The sequence below is a fragment of the Balaenoptera borealis genome (assembly GCF_965194805.1).
Source record: "Balaenoptera borealis genome assembly, chromosome: 2".
NCBI lineage: Eukaryota > Metazoa > Chordata > Mammalia > Artiodactyla > Balaenopteridae > Balaenoptera > Balaenoptera borealis.
The window spans coordinates 99,688,705-99,711,556 of NC_138867.1; the positions used below are offsets into that span (position 1 = coordinate 99,688,705).

The 22,852-nt window shown below is 35.6% G+C and overlaps 1 protein-coding gene across 5 annotated transcripts in view; it reads left to right on the forward strand.

Annotated features, from left to right (window-relative positions):
- DMXL1 (Dmx like 1) overlaps window positions 1-22,852 on the forward strand; it is a 130,748-nt gene that overhangs the window by 91,974 nt on the left and 15,922 nt on the right. For 4 of the 5 annotated variants that reach the window (XM_082374683.1, XM_082374680.1, XM_082374681.1 and 1 more), the window contains 5 exons: window positions 9,950-10,036; window positions 12,610-12,731; window positions 13,095-13,236; window positions 17,606-17,666; window positions 21,505-21,632. In XM_082374683.1, the coding sequence (XP_082230809.1) occupies window positions 9,950-10,036; window positions 12,610-12,731; window positions 13,095-13,236; window positions 17,606-17,666; window positions 21,505-21,632 (540 nt within the window). Of the gene's footprint in view, window positions 1-9,949; window positions 10,037-12,609; window positions 12,732-13,094; window positions 13,237-17,605; window positions 17,667-21,504; window positions 21,633-22,852 lie in introns of those variants that run through there. The other variant, XR_014239005.1, reaches the window with a different exon arrangement.

Here is a 22,852-nt window from a genome sequence, read left to right on the forward strand (position 1 = left end):
AATGATGGCCATTCTGACTGGTGTGAGATGATATCTCATTGTAGTTTTGATTTGCATTTCTCTAATGATTAGTGATGTTGAGCATCCTTTCATGTGTTTGTTGGCAATCTGTATATCTTCTTTGGAGAAATGTCTATTTAGCTCTTCTGCCCATTTTTGGATTGGGTTGTTTGTTTTTTTAATATTGAGCTGCATGAGCTGCTTGTAAATTTTGGAGATTAATCCTTTGTCAGTTGCTTCATTTGCAAATATTTTCTCCCATTCTGAGGGTTGTCTTTTCATCTTGTTTATGGTTTCCTTTGCTGTGCAAAAGCTTTTAAGCTTCATTAGGTCCCATTTGTTTATTTTTGTTTTTATTTTCATTTCTCTAGGAGGTGGGTCAAAAAGGATCTTGCTGTGATTTATGTCATAGAGTGTTCTGCCTGTCTTTTCCTCTAAGAGTTTGATAGTGTCTGGCCTTACATTTAGGTCTTTAATCCATTTGGAATTGATTTTTGTGTATGGTGTTAGGGAGTGTTCTAATTTCATTCTTTTACATGTAGCTGTCCAGTTTTCCCAGCACCACTTATTGAAGAGGCTGTCTTTTCCCCACTGTATATTCTTGCCTCCTTTATCAAAGATAAGGTGACCATATGTGTGTGGGTTTATCTCTGGGCTTTCTATCCTGTTCCATTGATCTATATTTCTGTTTTTGTGCCAGTACCATACTGTCTTGATTACTGTAGCTTTGTAGTATAGTCGGAAGTCCGGGAGCCTGATTCCTCCAGCTCCGTTTTTCTTTCTCAAGATTGCTTTGGCTATTCGGGGTCTTTTCTGTTTCCATACAAATTGTGAAATTTTTTGTTCTAGTTCTGTGAAAAATGCCAGTGGCAGTTTGATAGGGATTGCATTGAATCTTTAGATTGCTTTGGGTAGTATAGTCATTTTCACAATGTTGATTCTTCCTATCTGAGAACATGGTATAATCTCTCGACCTGTTTGTATCATCTTTAATTTCTTTCATCAGTGTCTTATAATTTTCTGCATACAGGTCTTTTGTCTCCTTACGTAGGTTTATTCCTAGATATTTTATTCTTTTTGTTGCCATGGTAAATGGGAGTGTTTTCTTAATTTCACTTTCAGATTTTTCATCATTAGTGTATAGGAATGCAAGAGATTTCTGTGCATTAATTTTGTATCCTGCTACTTTAGCAAATTCATTGATTAGCTCTTGTAGTTTTCTGGTAGCATCTTTAGGATTCTCTATGTATAGTATCATGTCATCTGCAAACAGTAACAGCTTTACCTCTTCTTTTCCGATTTGGATCCCTTTTATTTCTTTTTCTTTTCTGATTGCTGTGGCTAACACTTCCAAAACTCTGTTGAATAATAGTGGTGAGAGTGGTCAACCTTGTCTTGTTCCTGATCTTAGTGGAAATGGTTTCAGTTTTTCACCATTGAGGATGATGTTGGCTGTGGGTTTGTCATATATGGCCTTTATTATGTTGAGGTAAGTTCCCTCTATGCCTACTTTCTGCAGGGCTTTTATCATAAATGGGTGTTGAATTTTGTCGAAAGCTTTCTCTGCATCTATTGAGACGATCATATGGTTTTTCTCCTTCAGTTTGTTAATATTGTGTATCACATTGATTGATTTGCGTATATTGAAGAATCCTTGCATTCCTGGGATAAACCCCACTTGATCATGGTGTATGATCCTTTTAATGTGCTGTTGATTCTGTTTGCTAGTATTTTGTTGAGGATTTTTGCATCTATGTTCATCAGTGATATTGGCCTGTAGTTTTCTTTCTTTGTGACATTTTTGTCTGGTTTTGGTATCAGGGTGATGGTGGCCTCGTAGAATGAGTTTGGCAGTGTTTCTCCCTCTGCTATATTTTGGAAGAGTTTGAGAAAGATAGGTGTTAGCTCTTCTCTAAATGTTTGATAGAATTCGCCTGTGAAGCCGTGTGTTCCTGGGCTTTTGTTTGTTGGAAGATTTTTAATCACAGTTTCAGTTTCAGTGCTTGTGATTGGTCTGTTCATATTTTCTGTTTCTTCCTGGTTCAGTCTCGGAAGGTTGAGCATTTCTAAGAATTTGTCCATTTCTTCCAAGTTGTACATTTTCTTGGCATATAGTTGCTTGTAGTAATCTCTTATGATCCTTTGTATTTCTGCAGTGTCAGTTGTTACTTCTCCTTTTTCATTTCTAATTCTATTGATTTGCATCTTCTCCCTTTTTTTCTTGATGAGTCTGGCTAATGGTTTATCAATTTTGTTTATCTTCTCAAAGAACCAGCTTTTAGTTTTATTGATCTTTGCTATCGTTTCCTTCATTTCTTTTTCATTTATTTCTGATCTGATCTTTATGATTTCTTTCATTCTGCTAACTTTGGGGTTTTTTTGTTCTTCTTTCTCTAATTCCTTTAGGTGTAAGGTTAGGTTGTTTATTTGAGATGTTTCTTGTTTCTTAAGGTAGGATTGTATTGCTATAAACTTCCCTCTTAGAACTGCTTTTGCTGTATCCCATAGGTTTTGGGTCGTCGTGTTTTCGTTGTCCTTTGTTTCTAGGTATTTTTTCATTTCCTCTCTGATTTCTTTAGTGATCTCTTGGTTATTAAGTAGCGTATTGTTTAACCTCCATGTGTTCGTATTTTTTACAGATTTTTTTCCTGTAATTGATATGTAGTCTCATAGCGTTGTGGTCGGAAAAGATACTTGATACGATTTCACTTTTCTTAAATTTACCAAGGCTTGATTTGTGACCCAAGATATGATCTATCCTGGAGAATGTTCCATGAGCACTTGAGAAGAAAGTGTATTCTGTTGTTTTTGGATAGAATGTCCTATAAATATCAATTAAGTCCATCTTGTTTAATGTAGCATTTAAAGCTTGTGTTTCCTTATTTATTTTCATTTTGGATGATCTGTCCATTGGTGAAAGTGGGTGTTAAAGTCACCTACTATAGATTGTGTTACTGTCGATTTCCCCTTTTATGGCTGTTAGTATTTGCCTTATGTATTGAGGTGCTCCTATGTTGGGTGCATAAATATTTACAATTGTTACATCTTCTTGGATTGATCCCTTGATCGTTATGTAGTGTCCTTCTTTGTCTCGTCATAAGTCTTTGTTTTAAAGTCTCTTTTGTCTGATATGAGAATTGCTACTCCAGCCTTCTTTTGATTTCCATTTTCATGGAATATATTTTTCTGTCCCCTCACTTTATCTGTATGTGTCCCTAGGTCTGAAGTGGGTCTCTTGTAGACAGCATATATACGGGTCTTGTTGTTGTATCCATTCAGCCAGTCTGTGTCTTTTGGTTGGAGCGTTTACTCCATTTACATTTAAGGTAATTATCAATATGTATGTTCCTATTACCATTTTCTTAATTGTTTTGGGTTTGTTATTGTAGGTCTTTTCCTTCTCTTGTGTTTCCTGCCTAGAGAAGTTACTTTAACATTTGTTGTAGAGCTGGTTTGGTAGGGCTGAATTCTCTCAGCTTTTGCTTGTCTGTAAAGGTTTTAATTTCTCCGTCAAATCTGAATGAGATGCTTGCTGGGTAGAGTAATCTCGGTTGTAGGTTTTTCCCCTTCATCACTTTAAATATGTCCTGCCACTCCCTTCTGGCTTGCAGAGTTTCTGCTGAAAGATCAGCTGTTAACCTTATGGGGATTCCCTTGTGTGTTATTTGTTGTTTTTCCCTTGCTGCTTTTAATATTTTTCCTTTGTATTTAATTTTTGATAGTTTGATTAATATGTGTCTTGGTGTGTTTCTCCTTGGATTTATCCTGTATGGGACTCTCTGTGCTTCCAGCACTTGATTAACTATTTCCTTTCCCATATTAGGGAAGTTGTCAATTATAATCTCTTCAAATATTTTCTCAGTCCATTTCTTTTTCTCTTCTTCTTCTGGGACCCCTGTAATTCGAATATTGGTGCATTTCATGTCCCAGAGGTCTCTGAGACTGTCCTCAATTCTTTTCGTTGTTTTTTCTTTATTCTGCTCTGCAGTAGTTATTTCCACTATTTTATCTTCCAGGTCACTTATCCGTTCTTCTGCCTCAGTTATTCTGCTATTGATTCCTTCTAGAGAATTTTTAATTTCATTTATTGTGTTGTTCATCACTGTTTGTTTGCTCTTTAGTTCTTCTAGGTCCTTGTTAAACGTTTCTTGTATTTCCTCCATCTACTTCCAAGATTTTGGATCATCTTTACTATCATTATTCTGAATTATTTTTCAGGTAGACTGCCTATTTCCCCTTCAGTTGTTAGGTCTGGTGGGTTTTTACCTTCCTCCTTCATCTGCTGTGTGTTTCTCTGTCTTCTCATTTTGCTTAGCTTACTGTGTTTGGGGTCTCCTTTTCGCAGGCTGCAGGTTCGTTGTTCCTGTTGTTTTTGTTGTCTGCCCCCAGTGGCTAAGGTTGGTTCAGTGGGTGGTGTAGGCTTCCTGGTGGAGGGGAGTAATGCCTGTGTTCTGGTGGATGAGGCTGAATCTTGTCTTTCTGGTGGGCAGGTCCACGTCTGGTGGTGTGTTTTGGGGTGTCTGTGGCCTCATTATGATTATAGGCAGCCTCTCTGGTAATGGGTTGTGTTGTGTTCCTGTCTTGCTAGTTGTTTGGCATAGGGTGTCCAGCACTGTAGCTTACTGGTTGTTGAGAGGAGCTGGGTCTTAGCGTTGAGATGGAGATCTCTGAGAGATTTTTGCCGTTTGATAATACGTGGAGCTGGGAGGTCTCTTGCGGACCAGTGTCCTGAACTCGGCTCTCCCACCTCAGAGGCACAGCCCTGACACCTGGCTGGAGCACCTGGAGCCTGTCATCCACACGGCTCAGAATAAAAGTGAGAAAAAAAAGAAAAAAAGAAAGAATAAAATAAAATAAAGTTTTTAAAATACAAAATAATTATTAAAAAATTTTTTTAAAGGAATTAAGAAAAAGAAAGAAAGAAGAGAGCTATGAAACCAAAAAAACAAATCCACTAGTGATAACAAGCACTAAGAACTATACTAAAAAAAAAAAAAAAAAAAGTACAGACTGAACCCTAAGACAAATGGTAAAAGCAAAGCTATACAGACAAAATCACACACAGAAGCATACGCATACACTCTCACAAAAAGAGAAAAAGGGGAAAATATATATATATTGTTGCTCCCGAAGTCCATCTCCTCAATTTGGGATGATTCGTTGTCTATTCAAGTGTTCCACAGATGCAGGGTACATCAAGTTGATTGTGGAGATTTAATGCACTGCTCCTGAGGCTGCTGGGAGAGATTTCCCTTTCTCTTCTTTGTTCGCACAGCTCCTGGGGTTCAGCTTTGGATTTGATCCCGCCTCTGCGTGTAGGTCGCCTGAGGGCATCTGTTCTTGGCTCAGACAGGACGGGGTTAAATGAGCAGCTGGTTCGGGGGCTCTGGCTCACTCAGGCCAGGGGGAGGGAGGGGTACGGAGTGCGGGGTGAGCCTGTGGCAGCTGAGCCTGGCGTGACGTTGCACCAGCCTGAGGCGCACCGTGTGTTCTCCCAGGGAAGTTGTCCCTTATCACGGGGCCCTGGTAGTGGCGGGCTGCACAGGCTCCCGGGAGCGGAGGTGTGGAGAGTGACCTGTGCTTGCACACAGGCTTCTTGGTGGCTGCAGCAGCAGCCTTAGCATCTCATGCCTGTCTCTGTGGTTCGCGCTGATAGCCGTGGCTCAGGCCGTCTCTGGAGCTCCTTTAAGCGGCGCTCTGAATCCCCTCTCCTCGCACACCAGGAAACAAAGAGGCAAGAAAAAGTCTCTTGCCTGTTCGGCAGCTCCAGACTTTTTCCCGGACTGCCTTCCGGCTAGCTGTGGCGCACTAGCCCTTTCAGGCTGTGTTCACGCAGCCAACCCCAGTCCTCTCCCTGGGATCTGACCTCCGAAGCCCGAAGCCCGAGCCTGAGCTCCCAGCCCCCGCCCGCCCCAGCAGGTGAGCAGACAAACCTCTCGGGCTGGTGAGTGCTGGTTGGCACCGATCCTCTGTGCAGGGATCTCTCTGCTTTGTCCTCCGCACCCCCGTTGCTGCGCTCTCCTCCGTGGCTCTGAAGCTTCCCCCGTCCGCCACCTGCAGTCTCCACCCGTGAAGGGCCTTCCTAGTGTGTGGAAACCTTTCCTCCTTCACAGCTCCCTCCCACTGGTGCAGGTCCCATCCCTATTCTTTTGTCTCTGTTTTTTCTTTTTTCTTTTGCCCTACCCAGGTATGTGGGGAGTTTCTTGCCTTTTTGGAGGTCTGAGGTCTTCTGCCAGCGTTCAGTAGGTGTTCTGTAGAAGTTGTTCTACATGCAGATGTATTTCTGATGTATTTGTGGGGAGAAAGGTGATCTCCATGTCTTACTCCTCCGCCATCTTGAAGCTCCTCTCCCCATTGTGATTTTTTTTACTCTGATTTTATGTCATATGACTTTCAGTGTTTGTAGCACATGTGAGTTATGTATTTTTATTTGCCTGTTTCATGTCCCCAGTTCCTTTCTTTCCCAGCTTAGATTCCATGATCCATCATTATGATCAGTCCCTTGCAAACCTCAGCATTTTTGCCCTGTTCTCTCTACACTGTACTTGCCTTGAAAATTCCCAAACCTGTTTAAACCTAGCTCTCTGTCTACTCTGTGTCTGCACCCAAATAGCTGAACATGGATGAAGAAAAAGCACAAATCATGGGGGCTTGCCTTATTAAAATTTATAGCCACAATCCCAAATTAAACTATTCCACCATCATAATTGTTTCTTCATTCTCTTTTCCATTCTCCCCACTTTTTCCCTCTTACCTCAAACTTCCAGTATTTCTTTACTACTTTCTATGGATGACCTTGTTTTGCTATCAAAATAAGTACAGTCAGCAGAGATTTTAGCCCACCATATTGTCCCACCACCAAATCTAACTTCTGCTGTATGTACAGATGTTTTGTTCTGCCTTCTCTCACAGTAGATGTCACTGTCACTCTTTTATCCAAAGCCAAATCTTCCACCTGTGCACTGATCCTGTCTGCTCTTACCTCCCAAGGACTTTGCTTCAGTATTTATTCATCTCACCTCCATGATAAATTTTTACCTCTCAAATTATTCTCAACATAAGCAAATATATTTTATTGTCTTACTTTAAAATGAAAACCAAAAAATCTACCTTTGAGAATCTATTGCCTGTTTTCTCTAAGCCTTTACCTGGGAAAATTCAATTACAGAGTTGCCTGTAAAGTCATTCAAGAAGACTTAAAGAGTAGTATTGCAAATACCATGTAGGAACTACCCAGCTTCAGAAATAAAACATTATCAACTCAGTGGAATGCCCCTGTGAACCTTCCCCAGTGGGCTTCCTACCCTGTTCACCAGATGTCACATGTTTCTCTAACCTAGTTAAGTATTATCTCCAGCCCTCTCCACTGAGATTGTCCTATAGTGTATGTCTACACTAGTTTCAGTAGTCAATTCTCTGTCTTTTTAAATTCAACTTTTCAGTATTCTTTGGTAGTGTTGATCCCAGCTACTTTTTTGAAACTCTTTATTTCACTTGGTTCCCATAACATCATCTTTGATTATTAAGTTCATAGTTGGAGAATGTTTCTTGTTCTTTCAGTTTATTCAGTGTCAGTATTTATCTTTCCCATTGCTGTTTCACACTCCTGAAATGACCAGTCTTTTTTTTCCTATCTTTGGAATGTTGGGTGCTCCAGGACTTAGTTCTCTAGCCTTTTCTCTTTCTATCTTTACTTTCTCTTTGGGTTATCTGATGGCTTAAATATCATCTATTGGCTGATAATTTTTAATTCTCTCCAGCCCTGCTCACTTCATGAAGTCCAGACTTGCATATATAATCTAGTAGTTACCTCCCCCTCAATGTCAAAACAGAATTTTCTGTCTTCCCCTAATCCCAACCTAAACCTATTCTTTCCTTCACTTTTGTCTCAGTATCATTTTTTGAGAATGGTCTGAAAACTGGGAGTCACCCTTGCTTCCTCTCTTTTTCTCACTACTGCAGTCTCAACCCATTGGCAAAATTTATCCTAATGCTAACCACTTAATCAGTGCCACCATTCCTACTCCCCTAATCAAATACACCACTGCCTCTTACTTCAGCTACTGTAGTTGCCTCTTAACTAGTTTCCTGGCAACGAGTCTCACGCCCTTTATGTTTTGCCCCACAGCATCTAGAATTATCAAAACCCTCCAGTGGTTTTCTAACCTTAAAATAAAATCTGAATTCTTTATTATGGCTTTTAAGGCCTTGTGCAAACTAAACTCTGCCTACTTCTCCAAATTCATCTCCTACAACTTATGATTGTTCTCAAAATTAAATATGCATAAACTCTTGATGCCAAACACCATTCCTCCTACCCCACCCCACCCCTTTTAATTGATTCTCATGCAGGTCTTCTTGGGACCGCACTATTAAGAAACAATGTTTTAGTAAATCTAGATAATGAAAGGACAGGAATGTATTCCCACACTGAAGAAGCTTTTTTGAAGTTCATGCTTTCCTCTCCGTGAGTGTAAAGTTCGAAGAAGTGCTGCCGGTGAAACTGAAATTTTCCACCCACCCATTCATTACCAGCAAATAGCATATCCCTCTATTCCATGGAAATATCATTTGTCTTTATTTCCAATTTCTTCAAAACCCAGTAGTAGACACTTAGTGTACTTTAGATACCAGGCAGGTAGGTGGTTAAGTTGGGATTTTGGTCATGAAATTACAGAATTTGACTTAGACATTCTTACTGGATGATGGGCCTCAACCAGAACTAAAACTTTATTTAGAAAAGAAGTTAACCCTCAAATCAACCAAAATGCTGGTACGAGCAGTGAAATTCTTTCGTGTTTGTTATCCAGTTGCATTTAAGATTAGAGTATATTTGACATCTTTACATCCAGTGACTATAAATTTTGATTGCATATGGTTATTTTGGTTTGATTATATTATGTCCCTTTCAACTTTGCAAATGAACTGTCATCTTAGTTGCCATTTTTAAAAATACTGCTCACCCTACTCAGTTCTGTGGTCAAACAGTGGATGGGGATTGGTGATATTTTATCTAAATTTTCCAGGAAGTTAATTTGTTTTCTGATTTCAAATTAATAACTTCTGCACTGCACAATGAGTTGTGAAACATTTTATAATAATTCATTTTAAAGGTTGATGGTTAGGGAGGATAAAATAAAATGAAACAAAATAGTACATTAAGTAACATCTCCAACTCTTAACAATTGCCTCTTCATTTTACCTCTGTTTATTTTAGTAAATGTTGATTTTATACAGTACTCTCTTCTGAGTTGAAAGGTGTATATGCCTTCTGTGGGGTAAGCAAAACGTCAAATATATTTCCCTTGTCTAAAGTATATTGAATTATGGTTTATTCAGCTATTAAAATGATTACTGACTTGGGCAAATTACTATGCCTTTCCGGATTTCAGGTTTCTTTTATAAATTAAAAGTTATTTTAGACAAAGAGTCAGTAAAATGTATTCAGCTGGCTGTGTCCTACTTGTTTTTCTGTAGGCCATGAGCTAAGAATGGTTTTTATATTTTTGAAAGGTTGTTTTAAAAAAGAATATGCAACATAATTCTTTACTGGTCTGCAAAACCTAAGATATTTACCTTCTGACCTTTTAATATTAAAATATTTAAAATATTATCAAAGGATTATAATACTAAGAAACATGGTAAACTTATCTTAACGTTGATAATTAGAATGTCTTAAAGTTAACTTATTGCAGCTTAAGAACATAAGCAGTTAATGAAGTTGTATATCAATTATCTTTTTATATGTGAAAAAGCAAATTTGAAAAGATGTAAATTCCTCTTGCCAAATTTTGTTTTAGAAATAAGTAACATGTAAAATAGTACCTTTGGATTTGAAATATCTGAAAAGTTTCTTAATTTATGCAAGTATTAAATGAAAGACACATATATTATGTTTTTTCATTTACTAAAATCACTGTATTTTTGTATTTTCTTTCCCTCCATTTAGATAGAAGCAGATTCGGGATATCCTGGAGGTAAAGCAAGAATTATTCATAAGGAATCAGATATCATTACTGCCTTTGCTGTTAATAAAGTAAGTACATAGACATTTTTCTTTTCTTTGATTAAGTATTCATAGTTGGAGAATGTCTCCTGTTCTGTCAGTTTATTCAGTAGCAGTGTTTCCTTTTCCCAGAGCTACTTTCTACTTAAATTGCAATGTGAGTAAATTTTTTATTTTATAAAATGATTATATTGTTTGATAACTTAATTTATTTGATCTTGGATGTATAGCAGATAAAATGTTTTATTACTACACAGAGGTCTCAAGTATTTATATATGCAGTTGCCTTTAGAATTTATTTATTTTATTTTATTTTTTATTTTTATTTTTTGGCATGCGGGATCTTAGTTCCCTGACCAGGGATCGAACCCATGCCCCTTGCAGTGGAAGCACAGAATATTAACCACTGGACCGTCAGGGAAGTCCCCTGCCTTTAGAATTTATACAACACATGCAGCTAATCCAAAGAAAATGTTTCCTGTTTTCTTTATATGAATATGTTGAATGTGGTTCTTTGTATAGATCAAAATTAAGCTTATATGTGACTCACAGAAATTCTCCCTCTTTGACTTTCAGCTATAATAGCTGCCCAACTAGAGTTTTCTTTGTATTCCTTAGCTTTCTTACTCAATATCCTCCTTAGAGGTGTCTATAAGCTACTTACAGAAGAGGTAGCCTTAGGTACAGTGGTCCAAGGTTGAAATTTATCTTAGTCATTTTCCCCTCTTATCTTCCCTAATTGCCTTACTGCAAAATGTATAGGGACTTCTAGTTGATTCTTCATCTTCCTATTCTGTCTTTTTTTTTGCCCGCACCATGCGGCTTGTGGGATCTTAGTTCCCTGACGAGGGATTGAACCCACACCCTCAGCAGTGAAAGCGCAGAGTCTTACCCACTGGACCACTGGGGAATTCCCTATATCTGTCTTTTCTTTGATTTCACCTAGATAGATCCTTTGTCATTCTGTCCTCATCTTTCCCTGTGTCCTTCATCTCATATTCCTCAAAGACTCTCCCTAACAGTGACTAGTTCTGTTCATAGCAGGCAAGTTTGGGATTAGCCCCTTAGCCAGGCAGTTCTCATGATGTAGTATCTATATAATATGATATATACATACTATACAATACAAATATAAAATTATTATCTACACTCAACAAGTAACTTCCTTCCCCTGAAGAAAATAAGATTTTAATATTTTGTGCTATAAAACAAACTAGCTTTTTTCTCTTACTTGGATGTATTATATAAGTAACTAGTAATGAACAGTCATCCACATATACAAAGTTTCCTGTTGACTTTGTAAGAGTGTACTTATTTAATTTTTATTTCTCCAGATATACTGTTTTTACATCTTTGCTAAATTTGTAGCTAAGAAATATCCTTTGCTTTAAATTGCAGTAATTTAAAATGCTGATGAGATTGAACTTTTCCCTATTTGTTTAGTTGTGAATTATCTGTGTCAGGAACTGTGAAGGATCTGAGATTTTCCCCTGCATTCAATCGAACAAGTTAGCTTTCACAGTTTAATGGATACTGTTAGAAGACGCAAGACCAGAGACAAAGGACAATTTATTACTAATAGCAAAAGCTAGAATGTTAGCATTTTTTGCTCTGGTTCCCTGAGGTACAGTTCCCACAAAGTGACAGCAAGAAGGCCAATGATACCCAAATCTTTTCTAATGTACATTAAGCATATCTGCCTTTTGATCTGGAAGGAGAGACTATAGCTATATAGACATTCTGGCAATAATACTGTGAAACAAAGGCAGTCATTGACTAACTCACAAGACATGCAAAAGTGGAGAGTCCCATGGAGAATTACCTTCCAACAGTCTAGTTAATATCCTTTTCCCACATATCTCTGGGGTCTCAGTTTTTTCTTATTAGTTTGTATGTAGCATTTTACATAATGGAAATACTAATCCTGTTTTCTTTTTGCTGTCAATATCTTTCCATTTTCTGTTTTAGAGATACATGTTTTAGATTTGTAGATGTTTAAAATTTTCTATCATTTAATCTGACCAAGTTTTCATTTATGATTTTTTCTGACATACTTCCCTCGCTCTTCTTCACCTCTTCTTTGTGACCTTTTCCCAAATTCTGTTTGTCTTGCCTAAGATTGAAAGGCTTTAGGTGAAAGTGATACCATCTTATTTGGATAATTCACCATTATTTCTTTAGTTTGGAGTTCCTTATCTCCCTTACCTTTCTTTACCTCCCAGGGCTCCTATATTGTTCAACATCTCACTCCACATTTATGAACTGTGCAAACCTTAGGGAGATTGTACCATTCTAGTAGACTAGAGAGACAGTGCTGGGAGAAGAAATGAAGTGGCACATGCATTTCCATTTATAGCTGGCTTTCTGTTGGATGCTCTGGAATTCTTAGAATATAAACATATCTCCAAGCTCAAGCTGATGATTATTTCACTCAAAGTTATTTATTAAAATTAATTTAAAATATTTATTTGTGAAAATACTATTTATTCTGTACCTTAAAGTTATCATTTCTAGAGGCTGTTTTGTAGTCTCCATTTTCAAAAGTAGCGCATATACACGTTATGCTTTTTTATTTAAAAAGTACTGTATGATTTATTTTTCAGGCGAATAGAAACTGCATAGCAATTGCTTCAAGCCATGACGTTCAAGAACTAGATGTTTCTGGAATTCTGGCTACACAGATCTATACTTGGGTAGATGATGATATAGAAATGGAAACCAAAGGGTACCCTTATACTTTGTTTTTAATTTGGTGACATTGCGGTATGAATAATGACATCCACAGAACTATACCTTTTAATGATTTTTTAAAGGAATAGTCCTAGATTGTAAGCAAAGTGGAAATTGATATGCTAAAGAGTAAAGAAGGGGTAGCTGGAGCTTTAAAGAAGGGAATCGAGGGTTAGAAGAGAATAGGTGAAGGGATCTGAAATTGTTCACGTACGAAATTATTGTGAGTTGAGAGTTAAGAGCTGAAAAAGATTAATTTTAAAGGGAAATACAAAGTCATATGTTGGAGCTTTCAGGTATAACAGAAGAAATAAAGAACTGATGGGTTGCTTTCATTCTGGCTGATATTCCTTTGTAGGTCAGAAGATTTCTTGGTTATACATGCTCGTGATGATTTAACAGCTGTGCAGGGTACAACCCCATACACACATAGCAATCCTGGTACTCCAATTAACATGCCATGGCTTGGTAGTACACAGACTGGCAGAGGAGCATCAGTGGTATGTAAAGTTAAAAATATTTGTGTATAAATATCCTGTTTTTCTCTCTAACTTAATAGATAAAAGATGATATAAATATTTTTTTTTAAATTTTTTTGTTGAGTTGTTGTTGCTGTACAATATTATATGTTACAGCTGTACAATATAATGAGTCACAGTTTTTAAAGATTATGCTCCATTTATAGTTATTGTAAAATATTGGCTATATTCCCCGTGTTGTACAATATATCCTTGTAGCTTATTTTACACATAATAGTTTGTACGTCTCAATTCCCTATCCCTATAACGCCCCTCCCTCCTCCCCTCTCCCCACTGGTAACTACTAGTTTGTTCTCTATATCTGTGAGTCTGCTTCTTTTTTGTTATATTCACTAGTTTGTTGTATTTTTTAGATTCCACATATCATACAGTATTTGTCTTTCTCTGACTTATTTCACTTAGCATAATGCCCTCCAAGTCCATCCATGTTGTTGCAAATGGCAAGATTTCATTCTTTATCACAGCTGAGTAGTATTCCAGTGTGTGTGTGTGTGTGTGTGTGTGTGTGTGTATCACATCTTCTGTTTCCATTCGTCTGTTAATGGACACTTAGGCTGCTTTCATATCTTGGCAATTGTAAACAACACTACTATGAACATTGGGGTGCATGTATCTTTTTGAATTAGTGTTTTTGTTCTTGTTTTTGACATATACCCAGGAGTGGAACTGCTGAGTCATATGGTAGTTCTATTTTTAACTTTTTGAGAAACCTCCATACTGTTTTCCACAATGGCTGTACCAATTTATTTACCACCAACAGTGTACAAGGGTTCCCTTTTCTCCACATCCTCGCCAACATTTGTTATTTGTGTTCTTTTTGATGGTAGCCATTCTGACAGGTGTGAGGTGATATCTCATTGTGGTTTTGATTTACATTTCCCTGATGATTAGCAGTGTTGAGCATCTTTTCATGTATCTATAGGCCATCTGCATTTCCTCCTTGGAAAAAGAAACCACTCATTCTTCTTAATTACTCATGGAAAGATTACAAAAAGTGGTCAGTTTCTAGGCCAAAAAGCAAGTCTCAATACATTTCACAGCACTGGTATGATACAGCCCCCATTCTCTGCTCCTTTAGACAGGAGGGTTCTCACCAAATATATTTTTTTTAATTCCTAATTTTTTTAATAAGTCATACGTGTTGGAAATTATAAATTTTGATTTGAAGAATAATATGTTTTCATTTGAAAAGGATAAAAATTATTTTAAATAAATAATTGAAAATACAAAGAGCTGTATTTTAAGTAATAATATTTGGAACTTACTGGTCCAAATTAGGCCTCAGCAAACTACGGCCTATGGGTCAAATCCTGCCTACTACCTGTTGTGTCGACAACACGCTAAGAATGGTGTTTGTATTTTTCAGCCGTTGAAAAAAAATCAAAAGAAGAATGGTATTCTGTGACACATGAAAATTATATGAAATTCAGATTTTATTGTCTATAAATAAAGTTTTATTGGAACATAGCCACACTCATTTTTTTGAATATTTTGTTTATGGATGCTTTCACACTATAGTGGTAGGATTGAGTATCTGAGCAGAGACTATATGCCCATAGGGTCCAAAACATTTATTATCTAATTCTTTACGAAAAAGGTTTGCCAACCCCTAGTCTAGATAATATTTTTAAATGGTTATCAACTAACAACTGTTAGTTGATGCTGAGACAAATAAATTTTTCTTTTTTTGAACAAATAAAAACGATATACATTTTTTTTAATTTAAGCAAAATATAATATGCAGATGAACTAAAACAGAATTTTTCTGTAGTAATGGAGGATCTTCTTGAGCCCTGATTACCTAAGATGTGATCCATGTTTATACCCACATGAGATTCCTTTGTTGACACTTAGGGTATAGGAATTGATACACAGAACCAAAGAAACCCAGCACCAGCAATTCTTTCCATGGCTTTCTAGGTGGTAGGTGGTTTTTGTAAGGCTAATTATTTAAATAAAGGCTCAGTCATCTTTAATAATACCTGATAATATTTTATACTTAATGCAGTTCCTTTATCCCTCATATAACCTTATTATTGTTTGAGATATCTGTTGTAGCTGTTGTAATTACTCCTACTTACCATTCTTTAGATGAAGCTTGAGATCCAGAAAGGTCAAGGAATTTAACTCAGGTCACTATCTCAAATTTGTGGGAGAGTTTGTGTTAAATTCCGCTTCACTCATTGATTTCAGGTAGGAGTGTTTTAAGTATTAAGAATTTGAAAAGCAATCTAGTGATTATTCAAAAGAAAAGACTTGGTCATTAATAGTTAAATTTTTTCCAATAGACAGATACCTTAAAATTCATTTGTAAAACCTACTGATATTATTATCTTTTGAAGAACTTGAAGAGAATATACAAAATATACAAAAAGAAATAATAATCACTTTTTCCAACTCCATTTTCAGAGAATAGGTTACAATTCTTCCTGTAACAGCTTTCTTTCTGGTCTCTCTGCTTCTATACTGCTCCCTCTGTTTTGTACACAGCAGGCAGAGTTGCTCTTTTCTAAAACATCATTCAGGTTATCACTCCCATGCTTAAAACTTTAAGATTTCCCAGTACAGCTTTAAAACAAGTCCTTAACATGGCCTCTAAGGCCCTATGTGATTTAAACTCTGCCAGCGTCTGCAGCAGCATCTCCCTTGTTTCCACACCTGATTCTCTCTGCTCTAGTCACAGTGGCCTTCTTTCTGTCACTTGAGCACATCAAGCTCAGAGCCTTTACCTTGTTTTCTGCTTGAAATACTCTTCTTCTGTTTACCATTCAGATCTCAACTCAGATTCCCAGAGATTTCCCTTGCTTCCTTAGCAAAGGTATCTGCTCCTCCCTACGCTACTGCCAGCCACACTGTTATCTCATTTGATCGTCATATTATCCCATTTTATCGTCTCATCATCAGTTTGGAAATTATTCATTATTGGGTTGTCTTTTTTTATACCCTCTGCAGTGCAAGCTCTTTGAGAGATTATGTTATGCCTGCCTTATATATTGATGATCTTTAAGTAGAATGGTGCTTAACATTTAGTAGGTGCTCAGAAAATATTTGTTTATTCTCCAGAGTATTATAATATGGAAATTTACCTTTGTTATTCCTCTTAGGACTGGATTTTCTTCCTATTTAAATGTTAAAAGGACATCTTTTTTAGTTGGGGTCATTGTGGTTTGTAAACATAAGTATTGGGATTATCCCATTCCATCCTCAGGGAAAAGACACCAATGTAATAAGGTGGTTCCTTTTTATATGGATCTTCTAAAATAATTAATGATTTCTTTCTCTTATAATATTCTACATATGCTTTCAGAATCTTATTTAACTTTCTTTTATTTTTTTACTCATGATTTTCCTTTGATACTCTTACCAGAAAAAAAAATGATAATTAAAAGAAAGAACAGGAATCTTTAGACTTTTTCTAAATTAAGAGGGGCAAGGGATTTAAACATGAAGTTTACTAAACAGAAGTAACATTCAGAAGGTTGTTTTTTGTGTGTAGAGGATTTGATCAAATATTTTCTTAATCCTATTATTTTATTAAATTATGAATGCTAATGAAAAGGAATACTAGTTATGACCAATTTCTGCTGTTTTGGAGTATAACTGCAGCCATATATATCTTTCAGTGTTTCTATCCCTCACTGGTTCTGCTGGCCTAGTTCCTTCCCTCCCTACCAAATCCCCACTTTACTTACAGCTTTAGGCTAATTGAACAATTTAAAATCCAGAAGAACAATAACAACAAAATGTACATGAGACTGGTGCTACAAACTTAGGATAACCTATAACTATAGTTACAGTTATAAGTAGGAAATAGTCTATAAATTAAAATTATGCCTTTAATTTCACGTATTTAGTTTACTCTTATTTGACAGGCTATGTAAATCATTCAAAGCATAATTTTAAAATGGGTAAATAAATAGTTCCAAACTATCAGTTAAAAATTTATACAGTTTTCTGTTTACCTCTTTTTTTTTTTTTTTTCACATGCTTCTGCCTGTCTTTTTAACCTTATACTATTCAGGATTGTTCCAATAAATTTAATGGGATAAGAAAAGAATTGGCAAGAAAGGAGGTAAGACTAAATTCTTGAGGTGAATTTGTTCTTAGATACTAGGTAATGATGCAGAAAATGTATGTACACTTAAATGTTAGAGAGCTGAGCTATTAAATTTCATTTCTGTTACCATGTTTAATATTTTTAGCACCCATTACGATAGTTATGGAATCATGTAAAAATGAATAAATGTTATTTGAATTTCCTGTCACAATTTAAATTTTTAATACTACTTTTTATTGTAACTGTAAAAGAATGATTTTTCTTTGTTAACAGATGATTAAGAAAGCCATTAATAATGTCAGAAGAATGACTTCTCATCCAACTCTTCCTTACTGTAAGTTGATAATAATTAGCCATTATTTTAAGGAATTTAAAGGAAACTTTTAGTTTCAATTGAAAGATAGTCAACACTTACTTCATTTATTTTTTTGTAGGGAATGTTTGCTAGCAAGTAAAATCATTTCAAAATTGGGTAAAAATAGAAAAAGTGATTTTCCTGAATTAATAGAGAAGGCTAACTTAACATGTAAATTTTTAGCATTTTGACTGAATATTTCTGTTACCACATTTTATTTTCGAACATTTCTGGACTCTGCACAATGTTAAATTGTAGTTGATAATTATTGTTTTAATAATTGGATCACTGCCTTTTTTTATTACATAGAACAGAACCATATCTGGGTCACTTGTAGCCTCCTCATAATCAGTTTGTATTTTATTAATATTTTGTCAGTTTGTCTTTTATCAGATACACTAATTGTAAGTATAGGAAATGGTTATTACTACATTCTTACGTTCTAAGGCAAGGATATATTTATTTTTAGTTAATCTTCCTAGGAATCTCAAAAGTTTTTCTTCCTTTAACAAAGATTTAATGGGGAATTTATTGGAAGTATTGAAGCAGAGAAAAAATAATAGAGACAACTTTAAAATTAACTGGTGGGTTGGAATCAGTATTCATATTGGCATGTGTGTATTCCAAGTTTTTTTAAATATAATTTTTAAGTAGTGCCCTTCATCAAATTGTCCTACTACACAGTAACAAAAATAGTGAAAATAGTGCATGTTAATTAAAAGGTACTCATGTCCCTCCAATTTAATAACCTATAAAAAAATTGTACCACCTTTTTTATGAGAGATGTTTTGATAAAATAGGAGTGGCAAAACCAGTGTTCTTTTCTACCTAATTATAATAAGTGCTGTAAGCATCTATTATCAAAGTTGTATACCAATGTCTAATAAAAGGGTTGAAGAGAACCATATATTTAAGATGAAGAGGGTAACTTCTGTTACTTATGCTAGAGGTATAATATAATATTGAAAATTAGCTCTATACAATAGGGTTTAGAAGTTTCCTGAAATATTGAAGGGATTTCATTATTTCTCAGTCCCAAAGCATGTATCATGACAGGTGACTAGTTTATAAATAGGCTCTACCTCAAGCCCATAAATTTAAAGAAAATAATCCCTAGCTTCAAAGGCAATTAATGGACTTATTTTCAGAGTTATTAGGTAATATCATGTAACTTCTGTCTTGCGGTAAGTACTTTCTCCGTTCAGAGAAGAACTACTGTAACTGGCAGATAAGAGACTTGAAAAATTAAATGCTAATTAAATTAATCACTGAAATTTTTTTACAGTGTATTTTTTCATGTCATGAACAAGTCTCACAGATAGTAATTTAGTTCAACAATAGGCTCCTTTCATGTACTGGAAATGTTTTGAAACAAGTTTTTTAAAAATTTTACACTGAATTACAGATACCTCAAAATAGTTCCTTCCTTCCTTTGGAGTAGATTTTTTTAAAATCTTAGTCATTGTAAACCAAAACTTCTACTCCAGGGAAATTTTTTAGAAGTTAATCTAATAGGTTGAACTGAAATAGAAATGTAAGTCTTAAAAGGAAAGCCCCATTTCAAAAACAAAAAATGAATATATTAAGATTTTTAAGGTTGCATTTAACTCTTTCCTTACATGTATATGATGTAACAGACTTTACTTACTAATAAGGAATATTTGCTTAGACAACCTGGTTATAGGAACGTTTGTGTTTTTTTTGTTTTTTAAAGAATTAATTTTTGGCTGCATTGGGTCTTCATTGCTGCACACGGGCTTTCTCTAGTTGTGGCGAGCGGGGGCTACTCTTCGTCGCGGTGCGTGGGCTTCTCATTGCAGTGGCTTCTCTTGTTGCAGAGCACGGGCTCTAGGCACGCGGGCTTCAGTAGTTGTGGTGCACGGGCTCAGTAGTTGTGGCACGCGGGCTCTAGAGTGCAGGCTCAGTAGTTGTGGCGCACGGGCTTAGTTGCTCTGCGGCATGTGGGATCTTCCCAGACCAGGGATCGAACCCGTGTCCCCTGCATTGGCAGGCAGATTCTTATCCACTGTGCCACCAGCGAAGTCATGGAACCTTTGTTTTTTTAAGTTTTAGTTTATAAGGCTTTAAGAGAGTTTCATTTTACCTGTGAGCTACTAATAATTAGGGATTTTTTTCAAATAAATTAAATAAAACCATAAATAATAGAAAAACTTGAGTGGTTTTTCAGTGCATCTAGTCCAATTTATTTTTTTGATTAAGCTAGGCAAGACTATAGAGGAGAGGGGGGATAGAATTAACATCCCTAGTCTCAAGAAATTCTACCCACCCTTCCATCCCAGCCCAGTGTTAAAGCATGTCAAAACAGTTGAAGCTCCTTTATTTTAATTACTTGGAAATGAATGAGGGAAAGTTGACTAATGTATGACCAGCAATGTGCTAGATACTTTACTTTTACATACATTAATATAATTTCTCACTACCTCTGTACCACATTAATACTGATAACTATTCTTAATGTAAATTTAGCCCTATATGTTAGGCATATTTCTGAATGATTTATATGAATTATCTCATTTACTTCTCAGAACTGTCCAGTGACTTATATATCATTAATGATATATATCACTATTATAGTGACTTATATACCTTTTACTAGAAGGAAATAGGCTCAGGGAGATTAAGTAAGTTTCCTAGTAACACACAATTAGTAAATGGTAAAGTAAAGAATTTAATAATTATTTAGTTTGTTCATATTCCTTAATGAAACAGATAACATATATTTGAGATACCAGATCAGTCACGATAACTATTAGAAATGATTTTTTTAGCACGACTTTCAAGACCTTCTACAATCTTTTTTTCAGAGAAAAATACATAAATTTAAACATCAGTAGTATGACTGATAAGAATTGGCTGTTAAAAATCCCAAGATTTTATACTGCTGAACTGAATGAATAAGCATTTTCAGAACTCTAATGGAAAACTGATGAATTCATAAAAGTGCTAACAAAAGATCAAGATGAAAAAAAAAATTAATTACATGGGACTGAGTGAACTGATGAGGATGATTATAATTTTTGTGACTTTCTGTTTGAATTTAAAAAATAAAAAATCCCACAAGGACTCAGAGGCAAAAAATATACATATCAATTTTCAGTGCAAAGTAAAGGAGCTGTTACAGTGGAGGATTACTGGACTGAATGTCAATATTATGGCATAGTATGAGTGTGTTTCATGTTTGGTAATTGCAGTCATTGTTGCTTTTGTTGTGGTCATGCATTTACAATGCTTGGTGTCAGTTTATTTATCTCTTGTAAAAATAAAATACAGTGTGTGTGTGTGTGTGTGAAAAAAAGAAAATCCCAAGTTTTTTTTTTTTTTTAAGTACAGTTGACTTATTAAAGTATTGTGTTCATCTCAGGTGTACAACATAGTGATTCAATATTTTTATAATTACAAAATGATCACCATGATAAGTCTAGTTACCGTCGGTCACCATACAAAGTTAAGTAATTCCAAGAATTTGATTCTTTATCATAAACGTTATCTACTAAAGGCTATTAAAACGTAACTGAGATAATTTCAAAAGGAAATAAAGTTTATAGAGGTCTGATTTAATTGCTTCTGTTGTTTTGTGTGAGGATATGTTCTGTCAGATGAAAGAACACCATGTAATTATCTGTTTTTAAGATTGAGAGTATTCAAGTGAAATTTCATACAAAGGTAAATTCATGTGAATTGACTATGATTCATTTCTTAGATACTTCTTCCATAAAGATTTTCACATTGGATTAAAAAATAAATTTGCCAAAGATTCCTGAAATAAATTTGCACTTTTTTCCCTCTTATAATGCAGATCTGACAGGAGCTCAAGATGGAAGTGTGAGAATGTTCGAATGGGGCCATTCTCAACAAATAACCTGTTTCCGATCTGGTGGCAATTCAAGAGTTACAAGAATGAGATTTAACTATCAAGGAAATAAGGTAGTATATAGAAATGTAAATAGGGAAAATGGTTTGATTTCGTTAAAGGTTTATGAATATTACTCACTTGGATTTCTGAAAAGAACAGCTCAATGAGCTAATGGTGAAGTATTAATCCATCTATATGAATTCTTTTTAAAGAAGTTCCTCTCAAAACTTAAATTCACTTGGTTCTTCCTGGAAAGACATTATATACATGTCCATTAAAATTCTCTTATATGATGCTTAAGGACCAAATGATTATAGGACCATCTTATGTTACACATATTTTATTAAATACATCTGCTTACTTTACCCTCTGGGACCTACTCAAAGTATGGTCAAGTACCAAGTAGTAAGTAACATCTGGAAGTTGATTAGAAATGCAGATTATTGACTGTAGTCCAGACCTATCAAATCACCATCTGCATTTTAGCCAGATACTCTTGTGATTTGTACACAACATTAAAGTTTTGAGAAGCACTGCTCTAGAACAGGGTGTTGACAAACTACAGCCTAGCCACCTGTTTTGTAAATAAAGTTATATTGGAACACAGCTAACCCATTCATTATTTGTTTTCTATGATTATTTTCCCAGTACTGCAACAGAGTTCAGGAGAACAAAGACTATAGCTGGCAAGCCTTAAATATTTACTATATGGGCCTTTTAATAAAAGTTTGCCAACCCGGCTCTTACCGGCTTCACTTCCCGTAATCCTCCTTTCCTCAAACTGCCTCTCTCTGCTTCTCTTATCTTACTAGCACTTTAAACAACTACTGAAGGGGAAATCAGCCTGCTCTTTGTCTTCAGGGCCATGCTTCACTAAAAACATTCACACAGGCCCTAGCTGATGGTTCATCTTGCCTTTCGTTTTCCCTCAACCTCCAAACCTTCCACCCTCCTTACGTGTTACTTGTGTCATGGTGTGCTGCAACCTTTTTGCCTACCACATTTATCAGATGGCTCTTATCATTTCACAGAAGTCAATGATAATTTTTCATGTAGTTATGAAACAAAATTGAGAGCATATAATTTCTTAATACCAATTAGCAACATTCTTTGCTCCTTAATGGGAAATTAAGGGGATTTAATCTAAAAGCCTTTAGAATTCTACTGTACTTTCAGCTGTGTAACCTATCAATACCACTTATGTGCTCATATTTTTCCACTTTGGTAGTCAATGTTACATTGTTCCTAACTAATCTCTGTACTTTGACCCTATCTCTCTAATGCATTCTTC